The 21,843-nt window shown below is 45.3% G+C and overlaps 1 protein-coding gene across 2 annotated transcripts in view; it reads left to right on the top strand.

Moving 5' to 3' along the window:
* The first annotated feature begins 245 nt into the window (after positions 1–245).
* KCNK5 (potassium two pore domain channel subfamily K member 5) overlaps positions 246–21,843 on the top strand; it is a 72,835-nt gene continuing 51,237 nt past the window's right edge. Inside the window, exon 1 of one of the 2 annotated variants that reach the window (XM_006126540.5) lies at positions 246–611. In XM_006126540.5, the coding sequence (XP_006126602.2) occupies positions 426–611 (186 nt within the window). In that variant the 5' untranslated portion in view covers positions 246–425. Of the gene's footprint in view, positions 612–11,808; positions 15,732–21,843 lie in introns of those variants that run through there. The other variant, XM_089777420.1, reaches the window with a different exon arrangement.

Here is a 21,843-nt window from a genome sequence, read left to right as displayed (position 1 = left end):
CGCGGCGGCACATGGAGCGGGCGAGAGGCGGCTGAGCGCAGGTTCTGGGACCTCCTCGCTCAGTCCGTCCCGGCTCCCGCAGCGGGGCGGCAAACTTGCCCCTGCAGTCGCCCCGCATGCGCCGTGCGGGCCCGGGGGAGTCGGAGAGCACGAGATTGAAAGAGCCGGCGAGGCGGGCGGGCGGCCGAGGGGAGGCGGGCGGAGGCGGTGGGAGGGAGGGAGGGAGGGAGGGAGAGCGAGCGAGAGAGGCAGGGCGCGCGCCACACAGACAAAAAGGGAGGGCGCGGAGCAAGGTGCGGGGGGAGGGGAGCGGGCCGGGGAGGGGAGCAGTGCGCCTCAGTCTCTCTCTAGAGCGAGTCCAGGGCTGCTGCCCGACTAGGCGTTCCCAGCGCCCTGCTTGCCACTGGCCCGAGCCTCCCCTCACCATGGTAGACAGGGGCCCCCTGCTGACCTCTGCCATCATCTTCTACCTGTCCATCGGGGCAGCGATCTTCGAGGTGCTGGAGGAGCCCCACTGGCGGAAGGAGACGGACAGCTACAAGCGCAAGAAAACGGAGCTGCTCCAGGAGTTTCCCTGCCTGGGCCAGGAGGGCCTGGAGAAGATCCTGCAGGTAAGGGGGGAAGGGGAGGGAGCTGCCTCTTCTCGCCTGGCGCCGAGGGTCGCGGTTGGGACTAGGGTGGGTTGGCCGCTTGAGCCGTGTCCGTTGAGGATCTTAAAGTGTGGCTCATAATAGAGTCATCAGACTTCCCTCTGAGGCCAGGCAGCAGGAGCAACCGCAGCTGAGTCAGGGAGAGAGCTGGGGCTGGTGATTCCTTGACCCTATACGGTTACCCCTCGGAGCCAAAACTTTGAATGAAGGGCTACAGCAGTAGTGCTGCGAGTTCCCAATGGCTCATAAGCTTCCTAAATGGCTCACAAGCTTCTTTAAAACTTCCTGCCCGAGCAGGTTCCTGGCTTAGCTGGGACACCTGCCATGCACAGCAATATAGGACTTAAGTAACTCCAAGTTTGCCTCTGGCAGAGATTTATAACATGGGAGAGGGCTAGGTGGGACATGTGTTTCGAGAGCAAATCCCTTTTGAAAGTAGGGTGCACTTAAATAGAGGCGTAAGTATGCATGCCTTTAAGGAAGGGGGAGGGGAACAGCAATGGTTTTCTAACAAATTTTCATTCATGTTGTGTGTGTAGTAGTTTAACATTTGAGACTACATGAATAATTTTATTTTAACATGAGAGAGGGAAGTTTTTACAAATACTTTCCTTTAATTGGTGCATTGAATTTGAATCAACTTCCTATAAATTTCCCACATTGCAAAATCCACAGTGCTGAGGGTTTTTTCAGATATGTTTGCCAGTTGTAGCTTTCCTCGCCAATAGACGGTTTTATATCAGCAGGTGTGGTAGGGTCTTTTTTTTTCCATTTAAGATAATGGAGTGTCTTGTATCATTTTAAAACACATCTAACTGAAAGGAGTAGTTGTTTACTAGAAAGATGTGAGGTTTTCCAGCAAAGGAAGAGATGCTAGTGAAACAGAGGTTAGATTCTAATTAAACTGGTTTTCTAAAATTTCTCTTCAATCTTTACCTAGAACGTATAAAAGTTTTGTTTTTCAACTAGCAGTTAAACTGTATGTTAATTCCATTTGCCTAGGTTTCAAGAGTTTATTGACTTCTTACTCGATAAGGTATTATATGGAATTAAACTAATGAACTGTTTATTGCTGCATTACTGTAGCAACTTTTTACAACATGAAATTATCAGAACTACCAAAACTAACAGATTCTCCCCTTTTTTTAACTCCCTCTGGATACTTTTGAATATGTGAATGGACTCTGTGCGGGAATCAGGGAAACAACAGATAAAGCCAAGCAACTGATGCACTTTATCCTCTTCTTTGTTTAGCCTCATTTTGTTTTGTTTCATTGTGCTTAGTAAGTTTTACTTTGAAGAGTTTCCTTGGGATCTGTGTTTAGCTCTAATCACTTGCTCTAGGCAAAACTTAGGTTAAGGGGAGACCAATCAAAACTGTATGGTTTGCTACTCGGATGGAAAAAGTTAAGTTTGAGCTTTATTTTTATGAACCATAGTCTGTGAAGGAGTAAATACTTTACAGCTACTTAATTAGACTGAACAGATAACATAGGAAGGCACTAACAGGTGTTTCTTTGGAACCAATGCAATAATTTATACAAACTCCTTACCTTAAGAATAGAGGTGGCCAGTGGGAAATAGAGAATTTAAAAAATGGGGTTGGCCATATGTTTGTTCCCAGGAAAGAGTATGAGCCACCTGGGGTTTTGTTCTACAGCAAAATTTGCCAGCTTCTTTGAGGAAAGTTATTGATTGGATTTTTCAGTTTTTTCCTAATTATCAGTATTTATTTGGTGACAGATGAGAACTCATCTGTCAGCTTGTGGTAATGATCTTTTTGTTCCTATCTTGGGGCTTGTCTACATGGGGAAGTTAGGATAAAGTCTCTGATGTTAATTTAAAACACAATAGTTATTATACACTAATGCCCCTTGTGAATGCTTTTCTTCTGCACTGAGGGCTAGTCTGCATTACCACTGAAATGGATGTAACTTGTGTTGCTCAAGGGTGTGAAAATGACACTCCTAAATCACAACCTAAATCACATCGATTTAGCACAGTGTGGCCAGCATAGCTTCCATCTTTCATGGAAGTAGAATAATTATGCCCATAGCAGAGCATTCCTTCAGCACATGTATTCCTTCAGCACATGCATTCCTTCAGCACATGCACCAATGTAGCACGATAGTGTAGACTTGCCCTTGGAGCTCTTTGTACACCGCCAAGCCCTTACTATCCTCAAAGGGCAGGCTAGTTCTCCCAAAATGACGGGTAGTGTATCCAAGAGTCTTGACAAAAAGAACTAGGGGATACATTTCCAGATACACATGGGAGAGTGCAGAAATAGCGAGAACACAGTAACAAGAGTAGACTTTGTTATGGCAATGTTCACACTGGCACTTGGGTGAGGCTAACCTATTACATTGGTCAGTTGTGCAATGAAAAAGTACCCAATGACTACTCTTCTTTCTAGTGCTGCTCAGGAGTCCGTTATCTGTCTCTATGCCAGTTTCTATATCGGCGACTCTGACCTTTTGAGAGTTGTCCCCCTTACTCTTGTCCATACTCCTCTGCTTGTCCCCCCCAGAGCCGAGGCCAGAAACAGGGTAGTAACCCTGGGGGTGGGATGGAGTGAGGGGGCTAAGGCTGGAATCACAACTGAGGGTGGAGCTGGGAATGGAGCTACAGCCAAAGGCTGAGTCTGGTGGCAGGAATGGAGTCACAGCTGAGCCCTGGTGGAAGCTGGCAACTTGGCCTGTGATGGGTGTTACTCTGCTCCTGTCCCCAACCCTGTCCCCAGCCTTGGCTCCAAGCCTGGAATGGAACCATGGCTTGGGACCAAAGCTGGGGACAGTGCCAAGAATGGGGCTGCAGTTGGGTGTGGGACGGGACGGTGCTTTTCCTTCCCATGGAGGTTGGCCCAGGCCTGCTCTATCCCCTGAATTTTCCTCCTCACTGCCCCCAGGAGGGAGAGGTGATCCACATTTTGCAGGCTTTTGTTCTACACTCTTATGCCTGTTAGACTTTCACGCTCTTATGACTTCATTCACCATCTCCATGTTGACTACTTCCAGAATAACCACACTTTCAGGCTACGTCTAGACTGGCATGATTTTCCGGAAATGCTTTTAACGGAAAAGTTTTCCGTTAAAAGCATTTTCGGAAAAGAGCATCTAGATTGGCATGAACGCTTTTCCGCAAAAGCACTTTTTGTGGAAAACCGTCTGTGCCAATCTAGACGCGCTTTTCTGCAAAAAAGCCCCAATTGCCATTTTCGCAATTGGGGCTTTTTTGTGGAAAACAAATCTGAGCTGTCTACACTGGCTCTTTTTTGCTCAAAAGTTTTGCGCAAAAGGATTTTTGCCTGAACGGGAGCAGCATAGTATTTCTGCAAGAAGCACTGATTTCTTGCAGTAGGAAGTCAGTGCTTTTGCGGAAAAGCGGCCAGTGTAGACAGCTGGCAAGTTTTTTCTGGAAAAGCGACTGATTTTCCGGAAAAACTGGCCGGTCTAGACACAGCCTCAGTGTCTATTCCCACCTCTCATATAGCTCTTCCTGGATGTTCCGTTCCAAGTTTAAACTCAATGCAGTTAAATGTGATGCTAATTTTCCCTTCTCTCAACCCTTTTGGTAATAGTTGGAGATAATTTCACCATCTTCCAGGTAATCTAGGCTTACAAAATTGCTGTCACTATTATTCTATATAGTGTTGTAGGTAGCCGTGGTATTTCTCACAGAAAAATGAAAACATGGGGTGACATCCAGCCACATTGAAGTCGCTGGCAAAAATCCTATTGATTTCAATGAGGCCCAGGGTTTCACCCAGAGTGCCTACACCACTTACAATCTAGGTCATGTTAATTTTTTTCCCCTAACTAGTATTTGTGCTTCTGTTGGCTCCTGCTCGATTGTAAAACCTCTCTAAAATCCATCCTTTTCCTGTCTGCCCTTGATCATCCTGCCTTAAGTATTGGTACCACCTGTCAATTTACATCCCTCCAGCACATCCAATACTGTGCTTGCAAATTTATCTTCTTCTCCCACTGCTCGAACTGCCATGCCTCTGTTTGAATTATTTCCAAGGTTCTACATGACTCCAGACCCACTCACATCTTTACTTTTGTTTCTTCCATGCTGCCCCTCTGTTCCTTTTAGGTCGTCTTCTTGGTGGTTCCTTTTATATTCTTTTCCCTCCGTGCAACCATCTGAGGCTTTGAATAGCCCCCTTGATCTTTTGTGTGTCTGTCTCCTGTTCTCCTCTCTTCAGTAGCCCTTCTTAAAATACACTTCTCCGTGAATCCTTTCAACAAATGTCCACAAAACTTACCTTACCTTGCCTTCCAAACTCAAGGAAACCACAAGAAACATGCAGAAAAATTAGCTCTGCTGATCTGCATTGTGTAACAGGATGATGGGGAAGAAAACAAAAATAATAAGTGACTTTGTCCCAAGTGCAGGGCTGCGCACTGTCTTGTCTCATGCCCAGCACGCTCTGTTCTGATTTAGTGTCCAATTAAGTAGACACATAGGGCACAGGAACAATGGAAATTCTTTGTGTGTAGTGGCAGCAGAATCTGGTCCTGTGATCTTAAGCGCCAAGGAACCAGGGACCTTATCAATTTATTTATCTTCCTGTCAAGTCCCATTTAGACTAGTATTTCTATATTAACAGACTAAAATTGCTTTTAAGGGCGAAGAATGTCAGGTCAGTTTGGCTTAAAATGTAGATTCTGTAAAACAAAGTTTCACTATGTTTAACAATAGAATGCTCTGAATTAAAATATGATTTCTTGGAAATGAGTTAACAAAGATTTCCTACAGAAATTATAAATGGCACATTGCAGCATATGATAGAGCATGAAAACCTGCAAGTCAATCCATCAAGTCTATTTTCACTACCTACAGTGAGAGAAATGCAAAAGGTAAATAGTTCAATGAAAAGTAAACTTTTATTCTGATAACCTTATACCGTGCTTGTAATCAAGACAAGAAATTCCCTATAAAGCAGGGGTGGGGAATCTTTTGGGTCAAGGGTTGCTGAGCCACAGAAAAATCAATTGGGGGGCTATACACAAGTGGGGGAAAAATCCAAACTCCCTCACTGATGTGGTCCCTAACTGAGAGGGAAAAAGACACTCCCTACATTTCCCTTGCACACCAGAACCTAGGGGGGGCCAGGCTGGTAGATTTTTGTGTGCTCCAGCCCCGTGGTGGGGTTGCGAGCTTGCTAATGCTGGGGTGGAGCCCTGAGCCTAAGGCTGGATCTAGGTAGGTCTGGGGGCTGGATGCAGCTCCCGGCTTGAGATTCCCAACCCCAGTATAAAGGATTCTCAAATACTATTTTTAAAGTAGATTACACTGAGATGCGTAGAATTATTCCAGTGTGTGCGGTGAGCTTCTAGGTTCTATAAATGCTTTCAGCCAGGTGACACTATGCTTCTATGTAAAGCAGTTAAGCCATGTTTCAGTTCCCTCTAATCAACCTCTTTTTTGTCTTTATTTTCACAACTTTACCCGGGCCTACAAGGAGATGTTGAAAATGTGTCGAGAGGCAGCCACATATTCAGTGGCAGAAATTGGTTTCTGAGGGCCCACAAACATCATTTCAAGAAATGTTGTGTAATTTTCCACAATCAAGAAGATTTTGAGGAATTTCAAAATAGTGCACACATTAATTGGCTTTTTATCTGGAATAACTATAATTTACAGTTAACTAAGTTACCATCAGGTGATGCACACACAAAGCAGAGACACCCTGATGCCTTTGAGAAGTTTTTTGTTTTGTTTTGTTTTTGTTTTTTGTTTTTTTTAAAGCCTTTTGCTTCCTCATGCTGCCTGGGCTAACTCAACAAACAGCTGCATGTTGTTTCAGGTGAGGAAGATGGTTGTTTGGTTTCACAGAGCCAGGCAAAGTTATCTTGCAGCTGAGCTGGCCACCACAGTGGCATAGAAGAGTAGCTTTGGATAGTTAACAGAAGTCCTCAAACTTCATTGCAGAGTGACCCATTTCTGACGACAAAAATGGCTACGAAGACAGCCCACCTGAGTGCTGCTGCCCTAGGGGGAAAGGTTCAAAATGCAAGCCCTGTCACCCCAAGACAGGTAGGGCTAAACCCAATGTCTGAGCTCTGCTGCCTGTGGCTGATGCCCTTGGACATCCGCATCAGCCATAGGTGATGGGGCTTGGATGGTGGCTTCTGTCAGCAAGTCTACCGCCGGCCCTGGTGACCCATTACATGGGTGTCGGGTGAAAGGCCAGCTGGGGAAGGCAAGCCCCAGCCCCACTCCCTGCTGCCTGAGGCCCCCACCCCTTCCGTCGGAGGCTCTCGGGCCACATGGAAAGTTGTGGCTGCCATACTGCAGGCCTGGCCTGGCTCTCCTTGGCGGCTGGGCGGAGCCGGGCTGCCGTGCTGCGCCTCATTCCTTCCAGGCAGCCACACTGCTGAGCTGGGCTGCCTTCCCCGGCTGCTGAACGGAACCAGTCTTCCCCAGCAGCAGCCCCAGCCTTAGAGGTTAGGTTGATCATGTAGGCAATTTTGGGACGGCTCGGCTTTCCCTTGCCTACATTACTGACTGCCCATGCCCAATGAAAACGGGGTCGTGACTTGCTTTGGGGTTCTCCCCTGCCATTTGAGAACACCTGGGATAGTAGCATAATGCTTAATCTAAACCACAAGTTTTGTACTGGTATAGCTATGTTGGTGGGGGGGGTCAGCCAATATGGTTGTACTGGTACCCTCCCACTAGTGTGGGAGGAGTTCTACTGGTTTGGTTTCAAGGTGCCTTATACCACTACAACTTATTTTTGTTCCCGTATGGAAATAGCTATCCTATAATGAACCCTTTTATAAAAGTGAAAAGCTGTGTCCTCTATTGGGGTTGTACCACTTCAACTATAACAGTATAAAGTAGTGTAATGTTTTCTGTGCGTAGATGATGAAATCTGCAGAGGTGTACATGCACCCTGCTGTTGCAGCCAGCTGCAACAGGAAGCCTCTGATACCAGCTGGCCTTGCTGCTCTGACTTCTTCCTCTGTTATGTGAGTACATTTTCTAAATAGGGGTAGGCATGAGGCTATGTAGCCTTTCTCCATTACTCCACTTTCTTCTGCTCTTTATTGCACCACCCATCTTGCAAAACGCTGACTTTAACAGTTGTGAGCTTTAGTCATGCAGTGAGTCTTGCTGACCTTGTTTATTGGGAACTTTTTCTTTTGGTGGGTAGTGTGAAGTCAAAATACTTCTTTTTGATAAGCCAGAAATTTTTGTTCATGGTAGTGAGGTAGTGATCGTAAGAATTCAAAGCTGTGGGTTAGGAAACGCATTTGGGAAGAAAAATATAAAAAAGGAAGAAAAACTGCCTATTCTAGCTGGTGGTGATTGCTTCCTTTAGGTTTTTCAACATATAATTAAGATCTTGATTTAAAGATTTTACAAGACTGTAAACAAAAGGCCTAAAATATATCTAAGTAACCAGATAGCTTGACTATTTGGACCAGAGCAAACTACTGTGAAGAAATGCTCAGAGAACCTCAAGGGGAGCTCAGATTGTGTGCATGTGTGTTTTTTCCTTAAGAAAAATATCTGCAAGTGACTTCATTGAGTACTCAACTTCTATAACCTCCTGTTTGACAACTTCTACATGGATTTAAGGATTTTGCTTCATTACCAGACTTGTGCAGTGGTGGTTTTGTTTCCTTCTCACTTCTTTCCTATATAAGAAGCACAGAATACTTTAGTTGAATGCAGTATTTCCAGGGTTCATTACTTCAAAGTGAACATCATAAGGTTTAATTTTGAAGGTGGTATTTATTGTCAGGCTTGACAGCATCTGTAAAATACTTTTACAAAAGCTGAAGGGCAATTAAGATTTAATTCCACTTACTCAACACTCACTAAAAAGAGTAGAGATTTTTTAGTGGTGATTCACTCCCTTCCAAGTTAATAAAGTAATCATTAAATTTGGTTTGCTCTTCACTGAAGGATGTCATTGAAAGACTTTAATAAGAATTGTGTTCAGAATGAATTGATTTAAATCACCAAATAAAATCTTTGATTTAAATCAAGTTACCAAAAAAGCTAAGACTGACTGTGCTTATAGTGCACTTAATTTTGGAGTAAGCATCATTGAACTCACTGGCACTTCTGTTTATTGAGGAAACAAGTATAGAATGGGGTTTGCTTAGAAAAACTGAGGTATGCTGAAATAAAATGGGGAATAGATTTAAGGTATCACTTTTATGGTCTCTGGCCATAATGTTCCAAAATAAAGGGCATGTATTATGTAATTTTAAATAAGAAAATGTCAGTTGCAACTGGCAACTCCTAAATTTCTGTTACTGCAGTTTCTGTATTGTATACTTGAGTGACAGATTCTAAACCTAGTTAACTAATTTAACAAAGTCATAAGGATTAGATAAGCTAAACTTCTTTTTTCTAGCAACATCCAATACAATGAACAGCTTGGGAATTTACTTGTCAAATCACACTTATACTAAAAGACAGACAGAGAGAGACTTGAAGAATGATGCATTGCAAAGTGAATTAAGTTACTAACTAGGGATGTTAAAATGTGTTTATGTAATCCATGTAACTGCTGAAATTTTCAGTGGTTACACATGGACGGGGTAGGCTGATAAGAGACGCAGCAGTGCATGGGAGGCAGAGGTGGCTCTGCACCAGCTCCCGCTTGCCTTACCCACTGTTGCTTCTGCATCAGAGGCAGCAGCGCAGGGGAGAGCGTATCCTGGTTTTATAAGTTAACCACGTAAACAGTTACACTTCTTCATCTACAGGTTGGATCTCCCTGGTCCAGCACCCTTGGAACCTGACTGGTTCCAGCTGAGAGATTCTACTGGCTATGGGGAGGTCACTTTTGCCCACACCGCAGGCCTCCCCAGCCACTGGACTCCCAGCCAGACCCCTCCCCCACCCTGCCAGCCACCCCAGGCTTCCTGGTCCCAGTGGATTGCCCTGCTGACGTTGGGGGCTCCCTGGTCATGGAACATCCGTGGTTGAGAGTCCTAGTTCAGAGAGGTGCAATCTGTACAAGTACATCATTTTCTCCATACAAGCCATTTTCTTTCTGATGTTTCATGCTTGCAAGTAGGCCCTGCATCTTCTTGAACTGCTTACACTTGAGACGTTTTCCTTTTTTACCCAGAAAACAAATTTCTCCAAAATATTCTCCGTTAGGATCCCTCTTACTCCCAGAAGCCATGACAGTTTTTCAGTGACAAAACTATGGGGGAATGTAGACTCTATTATTCCATTCTGTGCTGCTTCCATCCTTTTTTATATATCGTTTCATTGTCTTTAACATGTTTTAATTAACTTCTCTGCCGTGCTTGGCCAAAATCTGCCGCCACATATGCACAGAAAAAAACCAACCCAATCCTATCCAGCTTGTCTTGTCTTTGCATATACTGCTTTTCAGTCTGCTGAGAAATAGAAATCGGTAGCCCAGAACATTTAAAAAGCAAGAGCTAGTAGTTAAGCTGGACAGACTAGAGCAATTAATTCATTTTTATGAGACTGTATTACATGCAGTGTATCTGTGATGAGATTTAATTGTAACTGTTATTTTTAAATGAGAAATTTAGTATTTATTGATTTTTTTCAAAAATCCAATTTAGATGTTTTAATTTTTTTTAAATAAAAATAATTGGTTTTTATCCACTCAGATTTGTGTTGCATGAAAATTGGGCACATAATTTCACAGACCATACAGCTGTCCTGACATCTGGATTTGCTGCTAACTAAAGTACTAAGGGACGGGGCAGAATTTAATAGTAATCTGAATTTTGTAGTTTGCATTCCAAGCTGTCTGATTTTTTTTCCCAAACCAAAATACAACATAGTTTAAAGCCCTAGAACATTTCCAAATACTGAATGGTTAAAAAAGAAAACGCAGCTACCCCCACAGGAAGGAACTGGACCCGAGAGTCCTGGATTTTAGAGGTTCAACCTGTACAAAATTTTTCTTAAGTGGAAACATAATCATTATTTGTGTCTAGAGCCCAAGAATTTTTAAAGCACAAATTAAGTCTTATCTCTGAGAAGTCAGTATGGTTTTACATATTTTAGAAATAGGTAAACTGAGGAGTGTGGGCCTTAATTGACTTGAGGTTGCTCAGCAACCAATTGTAGAGCTGGAAATGGTGCTTAGGACTCCCTGTCTTCTTTAGGATTTCCAACCCTCCAGCAGTGTCCTGGAGCCCCCAGGAATCAAAGATTAATATTTCGTTGAAGAGTGTCACCTGATGAAACCTCTAGGAATATATCCAACCAAAATTGGAAGACCTAGTAGTCTTTCTGCTCTAACTACTAGGTTACATTGTTTAGTAAGCAATATCTATACTAGGAAAATTGAGAGACATCATTCATCAATAGAAGACAGCACCACACTACTCTAGTTTTGATAATTTGAGAGTGGGTAGGTGGAGCATTGGGAAGGGTTGGGTATCTTACGGGGTTTTAATTTGCTTGTAGTTGATTTGTCATCTAATCCTATTTGTAACAGAGTTAAATAGTAAGACGGAAAAATGCCTGAACCCCCCTCAGTGCTACAGCTTCACCTAGTGCTAATGTCAGTGGAGAACTATGTATCCTAATTTTCATACTCTAGACTCACTCATCCATGCTGTTAATATGCTTTCCTCCTGGTTGTTGTGGCATGATACAATGCATTATTTCATAACCATACAGCTGTTGCGTCAACCCTTGCTTCTGTATCTTGTAAAAATTCAGGATTGCATTCCATTTTTCACTGATCTCCTTTTTGGAACAAAATGTTACTTTCACTGTAAATAAGAGTTCAGTTTGTTTTCATTAGATTTATTTTCCTCCAATTTATTAACAAACATTATAACAAAATAGTTTTTGTTTCTTGTCTATCTCTGTGTTGCAACTGACATTAACAGTCAAGCAAGTGTGCAGTTTCTTTAGAAAATAGCCAACTAACCAACATTTGCTGCTATTTAAAAAAATAAAATACATCAACATAGTTGGGACACATGGCTGGAAGTTCATGTTTAGTCCCTCTTGAAACACTTGTAGTCATCTCACATAGTAAAGTAAATTTCCAATAATCTGACACCTGGGTGCCGGATTATCAGATATGCTGTAGTACTGGAAGGGGGGCTATGAGGGGTCTGGGGTGGGGGTGGGAGGTTGGCGGGGAACTGTGCAGCTTGGGAGAGGGCGGTGCTGCGGGACCAACCTGGCAGCACCCTAGCTGCTCTGCCCCCAATTTCCCCAAGTCAGCCGCTGCTGAAACTGACCAGCGGTGGACTTGAGGTAGCCGGGGGCAGAGCAGCTCTAATTGTCCGGCTGGCTGGAGCACTTCCGGGTTCCAGTTGGTGCCGGACTATCAGGAGTGCCGGACCACTGGATGCCGGACAATTGGAGTTTTACTGTACCGTGTTTAAAAATGCTTGTACACAGGTCTGGCCTTATGAGTGGGTGACATGGTGTCCAGCTAGGCAGATGTCACGGAGTGGGGGGGGAGGGTGCCATGGTCAAAAGGTGCTGGCACCCAGGCAGGGTCAGAACTGAGGACCCACAAACCAGGCCCCACGCTGCACTTGTGGGTGGCTTTGTTGGCCTGTGTGATATCCTGGCATAGCAGAGTGGGTGGGCGGATTGGGATGGCTCTCAGGTGAGGGAGGGGGTTGTAGTTGTAGGAGGTTATTGTTGCAGCTTGACCCCAAGGAGGGTCTGCACCGGGGATTAGTTAGGGGAGTCCCAGCAGGTTCAGGGGAGTGCCCTGCAGGATGGGCTAGAGCCAGAGCTAGCCTTTCCCTTGGGCTGTTTCATGGACTAGGGTGGGGGGGCCAAGAGAGCATCCAAGGAAGAGCTATTTCTATCTGGTGTTTCCAGCATTCAGGTGGAGGGTTGGGCTGCCTGGTGTAGTGTGCTAGCCAGGGTCGCTGCTTGCCCGCCCCCAAATGCCCATGCAGAAGGGATGTCCTGGGCTAGTGGGAGTACACAACAGTGTGTGAAGCTGAGTGGCACTGAAGAGCCGAGGCATCGGAGGTCGCATGGGGAAGCTGACCCAGTGCTGGGTGTCTTGAGTTTGTACTTGATCTTCAGTCTGTACCGTGCAGAGCAGCCATCCCCCTGTGTCACTGCTCCCCCCCAGTGCTTCACACATTCTCTGCTGTTGGTGCACACAATCCGTGTTATAGCAGATCCACATTCTCCATAAACTCAAGAGGGTTGACCTTACTGAATAGTTGTACTCAAAGAAGGGGAGCCAAAAATAAAGGGTTGTCCAAGGCACCATTTTCTGGAAGTCTGGCCCTGCTTTTACTTGAACCATGTCATAGCCTTCCTGGGAATCTAGAACTCACAGATAGAGTAGTTTCTTAGCACAGTGGATCTCAGCCTTTCTGCTGTACTCCTTTCTGGGGTCTTATTTGTCTTGCATGCCACAAAGTTTCACCTCACTTCAAAACTAGCTGCTTACAAAATCAGCTGTAAAAATAGAAAAGATGATGATGATCCCTCTAAGACAGTATTTCTCCACCAGGGAGGGAGCACTAAGAGAAAAGCTTGCTTTTATAAAATATTTTTCTTGCATTAGGGTAATCACACATCCCATTTTGGCCATGCCAATCTCCATTGTAAGCCCTGCCTTGGACGTCCTGACACTTTTGGCAAAAATGGGCATTTGTCCCATTTGCTCTTCTCCACTGATTATCCCAAATATGAGGACATGGAGGAATGTTCAGAGATTTTGTGTGTGGGGGTGCTAACCGTGACAAGAGGTGCAGTGGGACTCAGGCAGTCCGCCCCTGCCCTAGCCAGCCCAGTGCTAGCCGAGACGCCATGTGAATTAGGCTGCCCTGTTCAGGAATGGTGGGAGTGGGGCTTGAGTGAGCCCCATGCAAGTGTTACCGCATGGCCGCTCAGGCCAGACTAAAGCAGTGTCGTCTTTTTCACTTTGGAAAATATGGTCAGCTCTGGTATGTAGCGCTGTATAAACAGATCGTTGTCATATAGAACTTTAGTTCTTACTGACTGTACTGGTGCTTTTTATGTTACCTATTGTAAAACTAGGCAACTGTCTAGATGAGTTGCTGTACCCCTTGGAAGACCACTGCACACCCACGGGAGTACACATAGGAGAAATACTGTCTTAGAGGGATCTTCTTGTGCAGCAAAATTCCTTAAAAAAACCCAACTGAAAATCCAGTTGATTGGTTTTGAAAGGCAAAATGCAGACTGTTACACCAGTGATTCCCAACTGCCGATCCATGGAGTGGCAGCAGGCTGCAAACTGCTGCTTCCTGGGCTGCATCCAGGCCACGCCTATTGCATTGGCCCCGCCTGCTGGAGAAGTGCGTGGTGAGTGGTGCAGCAGGCGGGTACTCGAGGGGTCTGTGCTGGGCCTCTTGGTGCATGCAGGTGTGGGCGCAGGGAAATGTGGGAGGCGAGGTGTGTGTCATGCCTTGCAGCCCCGGGAGAGGCGCTGCCTGACAGCAGCACAATCCGCTCCAGGAGATGTGGAGCAGCAGTGCTATCCAGCCATAGAGCACATAGAGGCCTGCCAGCCTTTGCTTCTTAGGGCCCTTGTGGGCCCCTGAGCTGAGGTGTCTCTATGGCCCACAGCTGCAGCTCATGTGGGGACCTGGGAGGCAAGGGGGAGCCTCCGCCTATGGGGAAGTGTGGGGGTTGGGTGAGAGCTCCAGCCCCATCAGTGATCCTGGTGAGCTCGGGCAGCTGCAGCAACAAGCTGCTTTTCTGCTTCCCCTTCCAGTGAGGCTCGGAGCACCCTGCCGCCCAGGTTGGTAAGTGACTGCTCAGGGCCACATGCCAGGCGCCGTAGTTCCCTCTAAGCTGCACTCTTGTGTGCGCAAAGGAAACTCTGCCCACCTCCTAAGCAGAGCTGGGCAGCAGTGTGACAGGAGGCATGCCCGGACAGCTGGGGCTGGAGGAACCGCATGGCTGATGGGCGGGCAGGTGGCTGCTCCAGGTGGCCAGGGCCAGAGGAACTGTGTGGCTGGCGGAAGGGAGGGGGGCAGCTACTCTGGCTGGCCAGGACTGGAGGAATCGCATGGCTCGCGGGCAGGTGGCTGCTCCGGGCCAGAGGAACCACATGGCAGGCAAGCGGTTGGCAAAAAAATGTGACCGCTTAAAATTAATTGCCATATGGTATTTTATATGCAAATTTGTTATTTACCGTAATGCATATGCAAACGTGTCTGCCAGTCTGCCAAAAGTTTTTTAATGAGTTCGCCAATCCGCAATATGAAACAGGTTGGGAATCACTGTGTTATACAACTGTTAATTTTGATTAAGTGGGTTACGTATTAGCAGAGTTAATTTGCATGGCAGTGGTTTGGGTTTTTTATGTAATGTTAAAATCTATAGGGGATTTTATGCTCATCAAAAAGCAACTGGAATTTCAAAATGCAGTTTTGTCAAATGCAAAACAAGAAATTTTTGAATGCTTATTACCTATAACTTAGTATCTTACTGCTAATGTGTTTGGCAAGTTTCCAACATATAACTAAACTATCAGAATTTTCGTGAGCATTTATCACAGTGTTATTTAAATATCCCAAGAGAGATACTACCTTTACCAACTTCGATACATTTAGTCAGGGGCGGAATTTGGTCATCTATACTCCATTCTATTTCAGGTTCAGGTTTGTTAACCACTGGCACGACCAACGCCTGGTGTATTAGCTTGGTGTTGATAAGAAGTACTCCTATTCTTTTTTGATTTACAGATAGTTGAGATACGTTTTGGCAGTATTACTATGTCATGTGGCATAACGTAGGCCTAAGTATATTTGCATAAATGATTTGTTCAAATACAATTGAAAAAAAATCTAAGTTAACAGCAGAACAAGCTATTTTCCCATACGCTGCCCAAGCAACTCTGTTTTTGCATCTGTCCTTATTTGACTGTAAACACTTTCTCAGTCTGGTGCATGAGTCAAGTAGCTTCTGAAAGCTGTTGCTAGTTCAAGATCTTGGGGTGTTTCTTCCTTTTCCCTAGGAAAACAGCATAAAGAGGGAAAGGACATGGAAGCAATATAAACAAATTGTGGACTGTGGCCTTTCAGAAGAGGCTGAATCTGTCACACCATGAGATATTTAAAAAACTCCTGTTCCATCAGTATGCAGGTCTGTACGGTTTTCACGCTGTTCACTTGACCATAGCCTTTTCTGTGGGGCTGGTGTTGCAGTAATTTTTCTCTAGGGCAGTGGTTCTCAACTGTGCGCCCAGGCCCACTGGGGTACTACAAGCTGGGGAGTTAAATTGCAGTTATCTAACTCATCGTGTAGCGGATACAAATTGTATTGACTACACAACTAGTTGAGAAGAACCACTATGCAGAGTCACAGCGGAGGTAGCTCCAGGAGCCAGCGCGAGCCCGGAGCCACCCGTGCTGCTGCTGTGCATTTTAAATGTAGTAACAGCTGTCAGACTCTTACTACATTTCAAATGCAGAGGTGCAGCGTCCTGGACCACTGTGAGTTGGGACTGCTTGGTCCTGTATTGGTCCCTGTTTGTGGCTGCCAGGGCTGGCTGCGGCCAGGGGCTGCTGCCAGAACAGCTTATGCCCACAGTGAGCCTTGGACTGCCACGTGCAGAGGCTGCCTTGCAGCAGCAGCCTCCCCATTCTCTCCACTGCTGCCTCTGCTAGAGGAAGCAGGAGAGGGGGAGCTGATACCACAGAGATGGTGCTAGGGGGAACCAGCTTTTAAGATGGATTCTCCTAGCATCAGCTTTTGGTCCCTCCCTTCCTTCCTCCCCCTGCAAAGGAGAGGGGAAGTGAGTAGTCCATGCTCTCTACATCCCTACCACAAGTTGGTTTCGTGGCGGCTGGCAAGCCGTGCCAGGATTAGATTGCTGGAGCTCAGAGTTGAAAGATGAAGCTCTACTGTCTGGTACCTCAATCCCCACCACCCAGAGCTGATGCAGAAGCCTCAGCAACTAAGTGTTGTGGGGCGCACTGTGGTGGAAAGCTAAGAACTGTCCTAACTGCTGTCCCCCTAATGCTGGTCCTGGGTTTTATATGAAGAAAAACAGTTGGTGTGGCACAGGTAGACTAAAACACACAGTTTTTGTAGCATGTTTGGCAGGTGGGGGCACCCCGGAAAGAAAAAGGTGGAGAGCCCCTGGTCTGAGGATCCTGTTGCCTCCTTAGAAGAGGTAAGAGCCAGGCATGCTTGCACAAATCTGCAAACACCCAAGGGGTTCTGTTTGTTTTTGAGAATGCATCCTCCCAAGATGATGTGAACCAGTTTCCAGCTGCTCAGAAATCAAATCAGACTTGTGTGGGTTTGTGTGATGTGTATATGTAAACTAGCTTGTTTCTGAAATTGCAGCAGGTGCCGTAGCTTAATAAAATGGGATAATGGCTATGTCTGAGTTGGCCCCGTCAAGGGGAACTTCCTCTGCTAGCCTTCAATTCTGAATCTTGGCTGTCTGTATCAAGGCTCCATGTGTCTGTTGTTTTAATGCTGCTTTGGATTCCCAAAGGACCTTTCATCCGTCAGTCTCTAGAGTTTACAGAACTATCATATGTGAGACTCACCCACCACCAGCCAGCTTGTTCTTCCCCTCCCCGTGCCTCTCTCCTGCCAGCAGCACCACTGATTAACTCCTTCCTCTCCCAATCCCTACCACCCTTTGTGATCAGCTGCCAACAGGAGGAGTGGGGAACTGGTCAGGAAGAGGCAGAGTGGGGGCTGAAAGGTATGGTAAGGGATTGGGGGGGCAGAGGTGGAAGTTTGGGGGCAGGAGCTGGTAAGAGTGGGGCCTGGGGTGGTTTCAGGGGGGCTGCCAAGTCATGCCAGGATTAGAGTTGCTGCGGCCCAGAGTTGAAAGATGAAGCCCAATTGTCTGGGGAGTCGGGGAAGCAACCCTGGGCCTGGGGGAAGCTGGCGCCTAAGCAAACTGTTACATTAGCCTGTCTCTCCAGTGAGATAAGACTAGGAGTGGAAAAGAAGCTAGAACAGAGTTCTCAAAGGTAAATCATTGTGTGATCAATTGCAGGTTGTAGTCAGCTCAAGCTCCCAATATTGTCAATTCAAAGCTCATCTACCTGCCAGTGCATGAGTTTGCTATGCAGCAATGTGCTGTGGGCAGTGTTCCTTCTAATTTCTTCCATCCATGTGCGGAATATTTTTATATGCACCAAGGCGTGCACCCTCAGTAGACACACAAAACTTAGCCTTGGGCATTCTGCTGATCAGCAGGGCGGTATTTCAATCTCTCCTGAGTGGCTGCACAAGCACACATCTTGCAGGGAACATTAGTCATGGGTCTCGGAGACTCCTCTTCACATCTTTGAGAGAGAATTGCTCTGACTCAAACTCCAAAAGAGGGTTGGCAGAAGGGATGTAAAATCCTGATTAATCAATTAAGCGGGATCCCACTTCCACTCACCCTCTGTGTGGGGTGGCCAGCTCCTGCACCTGCCCTGCTGCATGTGGGGGTCTGCTCCTGGTAAGCATTGGCCTTTAAGGGTGATGCTTACTGGGTGACCAGTTAACTGGTTACCTGTTCACGTCCCTAGTTGGCAGCTACGCATCCTGAGTAGATGGAGACACCTGCCTACAGCCCAGGGTTAGGTGCTTGACTTAGAAGAGCAGCACTTAGGCCATTCTCTTCTTCTCAGGATTTGCTGTCAGCTAGTTCAGGCACCTCTCTATTAAAATGGGTGTAACTAAGTAACTGTGTAACTGCTGAAAATTTTAGTTGTTACATGCAGGGCAGCAGTTAGTTCCCTGGGAGCCAGCTTAAAAGCTGGCTCCCCCTCAAGCACTGACTTCCATCTGCATTCCCCCATGCTGCTACCTCTGTATTGGAGGCAGCAGCACGCGGGGGTGGGGCAGAGGACAGGTGGCTCCTTGGGAGTCAGTGCACACAGGGAGCCAGCTTAACGCTTACCAGCTCCCACTTGCCGCCCTGCGCTGCTGCCTCTGATAGTGCAGGGCAGCAGGCGGTTCCTTGGGAGCTGGTGCACACTGGAAGCCAGCTTAAAAGCTGGCTCCCCGTGTATACGGAGAGCCTGCATGTAACTGTGAATGTTAACTGATAAGCCCAGGCTCATTGTACACAGAATTTCACATCCCTACTCTCCATTCAGCTTGCTAGCTTTTGTGAATGCGTTTTCTAAGTGCTTAATTCTTCCCAATTGTTGCATTGGGGGCCTAGGCACCTAAAATATAAGTAGAGCATTGTAACCCTCACCCAAGCTCCCCTTGTGATTCCGCCTCCAGAGGACACTGGGCCAGTGGCAGTGAAAGAGCCATGCAGAAAGGCAAAGTCAAGCCTAACCTAACTGGGCAAGGCTAATTTCTCCTTCCACAAACCCCCTTATGCAACAGCCTTGCCAAGAACTTTTTTCCTGTCAACTGACTCCATATACACGGATACACCTGTAACTCCCTGCAAAACTGGTTGTTTTCCCATATATTGCTAAAAGTAGGTTTAACAGTTAAACCATTGTCATTTTGTCAAACGTGGACTTTCAATTGCATGATAATGTCATTTTGTCCCCTTCTTAGGGCTTCTGTGACTAACAGACAAGTTTGAAGGTTGAGAGTTCTAACACAACTACTGCTTGCCCCCAAAAGATGTTGATCTGTCATATTTTAAAAATACACTTTTTTTTCATAGTGCAGGTGTAACATAATTGGAAAGATCAATTAGGGTAAGTGAACGTGACTGGTAGCAACATTTCTTTGGGCATCAGGGCAGAACCTAAATGTGTGTGATTTGTATCTTTTACATTTTTTTTAATGTGGGAGACTTTGGCTTCCTGTCTTCACTCTAAAGTGGTAAAAAATACCACAATCAGGTTCACTCTACTCCTTTGTAGGTAAATTGTAATAGCCCGTTTAGATTTTCAAGGCATGATCATAGGACAAGGCCACTGGATCTTTGAGACAGGGACTGTCCTTTTGGTCTTTGTTTATACACTGCCTACTACATTATGGTTTCTGGTCTATTACTGGGGTTCCTGGTGAAGTATATTTATATTGTTTTAGTACCTAACACTTGTGTGTTGTATATTTGGTCTATTTGTGATTACTTTTACTGAGTAAGATGCAAGTTCTAAGACCTTCCAAAAAGATACTTTATAGCGAAGTTATGTGGATACACTTCTTTGTTTGACTTGGGCTAAATGTAAGATTTAGATTATATTTTTGGAGCTTATTGGCACACACATAAGAATACAAATTCAGGTTTGTGGGTTATGGCCAGCTAGACAGATGTTGCAACAGCTGCTTTCTCTTTTCTGGCTGAAGAATGTTTTTATAATGCAATTTCAGATTAGATACCAGAAAAGCTTGCTGCTGAAACTTGAATTTCTGTGTCTTTAGTAGGCAGGTGTGTAGTTCATCTGCTTACAATTTTTCTACAGTTCTGATAACCTTTACTGTGCCATGATGATGAGCAGATCTTAAGCTGAAGATGTTTCTGCATAGCAAAAAGGGAAGTTTAGTTGAGCAATGGCTTCCTTGTATCCTGTGGCATGTAAGGAGAAGTAAATGGAGACACTTGGTGTCAGTGACACTTAGCTACAAGAGCAGGAAGGGGAGAAGAGGTTGTAAATAGAAGCCTGCAACTTCACAGTAAATTTGCCAGTTAATTGTTCTTTGTTAGAAGATTAAAGTGTGGCTGAGCTTTCTGAACCCTCCCAGTTTGGAGGGGTTCTGCGCTGCTTGTCCCTAATATCGATATTGCATATTGCCTTTTGCTTCCAGTAGCAATCTATGTTGGATATGTAGGAGGTTTTATGTATTTGCAGCACATTATCTTGCTGGTATAGAAGTGCACACAGTTCCACAGGCAATAATGCTCATCTGACTTTTTGGACCAGTTCCAAATAAATTGAAACTGTTCTATGCTAAGTGGTGCTCTTAAAATTAAGTGATTACTGCCCTGCAGTTTACTTTACTACATTGTAAAATCCACTAGCTGAAGTGGAGTCATTATTGAAGTCTTAGACTTGCGAATTTTTGTGGGTTTTGACTGTTGATTTGCATATAATCTCAAATGTTCTTGGCTCTTGGAAATTATTTGAAATGTTTGTAGGTTAATTTCCAGTTAGCTTCTTGGACTTTTTTGTTCTTGGAGAAGAAGAACCAGGAATTATCGATGGAAGGCTTTTTAAAATATTAGTTTTATATATGAAATAAATATAACAAAAAATTCAGTAGTCAGGGATCTTATGCAATTGTAAAAGAGTGTGAGTCAGTGTGATAGTTGGGAGAGGAAATGTTCATGAGGCAGTGTAGTCTTAAGCTGAGGTCTATAGTAGAAATGCTAAAATGCATATAATTAAGTAATCCTGTAACCGCTGAGAAATTCACTGGGAGCTGGTGTGCACAAGGAGACAGGCTCCATGTATGGGCTCCCACTTGCCCTTTACCCCACGCTGGTGCCTCTAATACAGAGGCAGCAGCACAGAGTGGGAGGTGGTGAGTAGCGGGAACTTGCATGTAACTGAATGTTAACCAAAGAGCCCAGGCTCATCCGTTGACTTGCACTTTCACATCCCTAGTCTGTAGTGTGACAAATTTTGTGAATCCTTGGAGTATGGTTTCTTCACAAGTCCATGGCAAAAATGAGGAAACTAGAATAACTTTACAGTGTTAGAACTTTCTGGCTCATGGGGTGTGAAACCCCCCCTCCCCACCCCCAAGCATAAAGAATTACGGAGCTGTAAAATGCCATTGTAGATGAAGTCCTATACAGTATTGGGAGTCCCCTTGTGGAGGTGGTTTTCCTAGAGAGCCGGGAGAGCTCTTTCATGGTGCTCATGATTGTCCCGTGGCCACACGTTCAGCTTAAAGTGCTGCCGGGGTGGCAGCACTTGAAACTTTTAAGTGTGAATAGATAGATGCAGTCTTTTACAACCTGAGTAGCACGATGAGCTGTTTCATCTTGGCTCCTTCTAGTGATGGAGAACATGCCTGTGGCAATGGGGTGTGTGTACTGTGAAGCTCTCCATTTGTTCTATCTGTACAGTCAGCTTTTATCATATACCGTGGAAAACGTCCACCTCCTATATTGTGTTTCTGCTCTTAAAGAGGAATTGGAGCAAAACGTCATCCTCCACCAAACCAATTTAAAGCACAAAGAGCAACTGTAAAAATTAGCTTATTGCTCAGGGGCGAGGGAATATTGCTGAGGAATATTTGCAGATATAGATATAAAAGTGGATGCTGACACATCACCATTTCTTCCAACATGATTATATGATAAGTTGTGTTT

Source organism: Pelodiscus sinensis, chromosome 3 (genome assembly GCF_052426305.1).
Source record: "Pelodiscus sinensis isolate ZL-2025 chromosome 3, ASM5242630v1, whole genome shotgun sequence".
NCBI lineage: Eukaryota > Metazoa > Chordata > Testudines > Trionychidae > Pelodiscus > Pelodiscus sinensis.
This window is presented reverse-complemented; position numbering and strand designations above follow the sequence as displayed.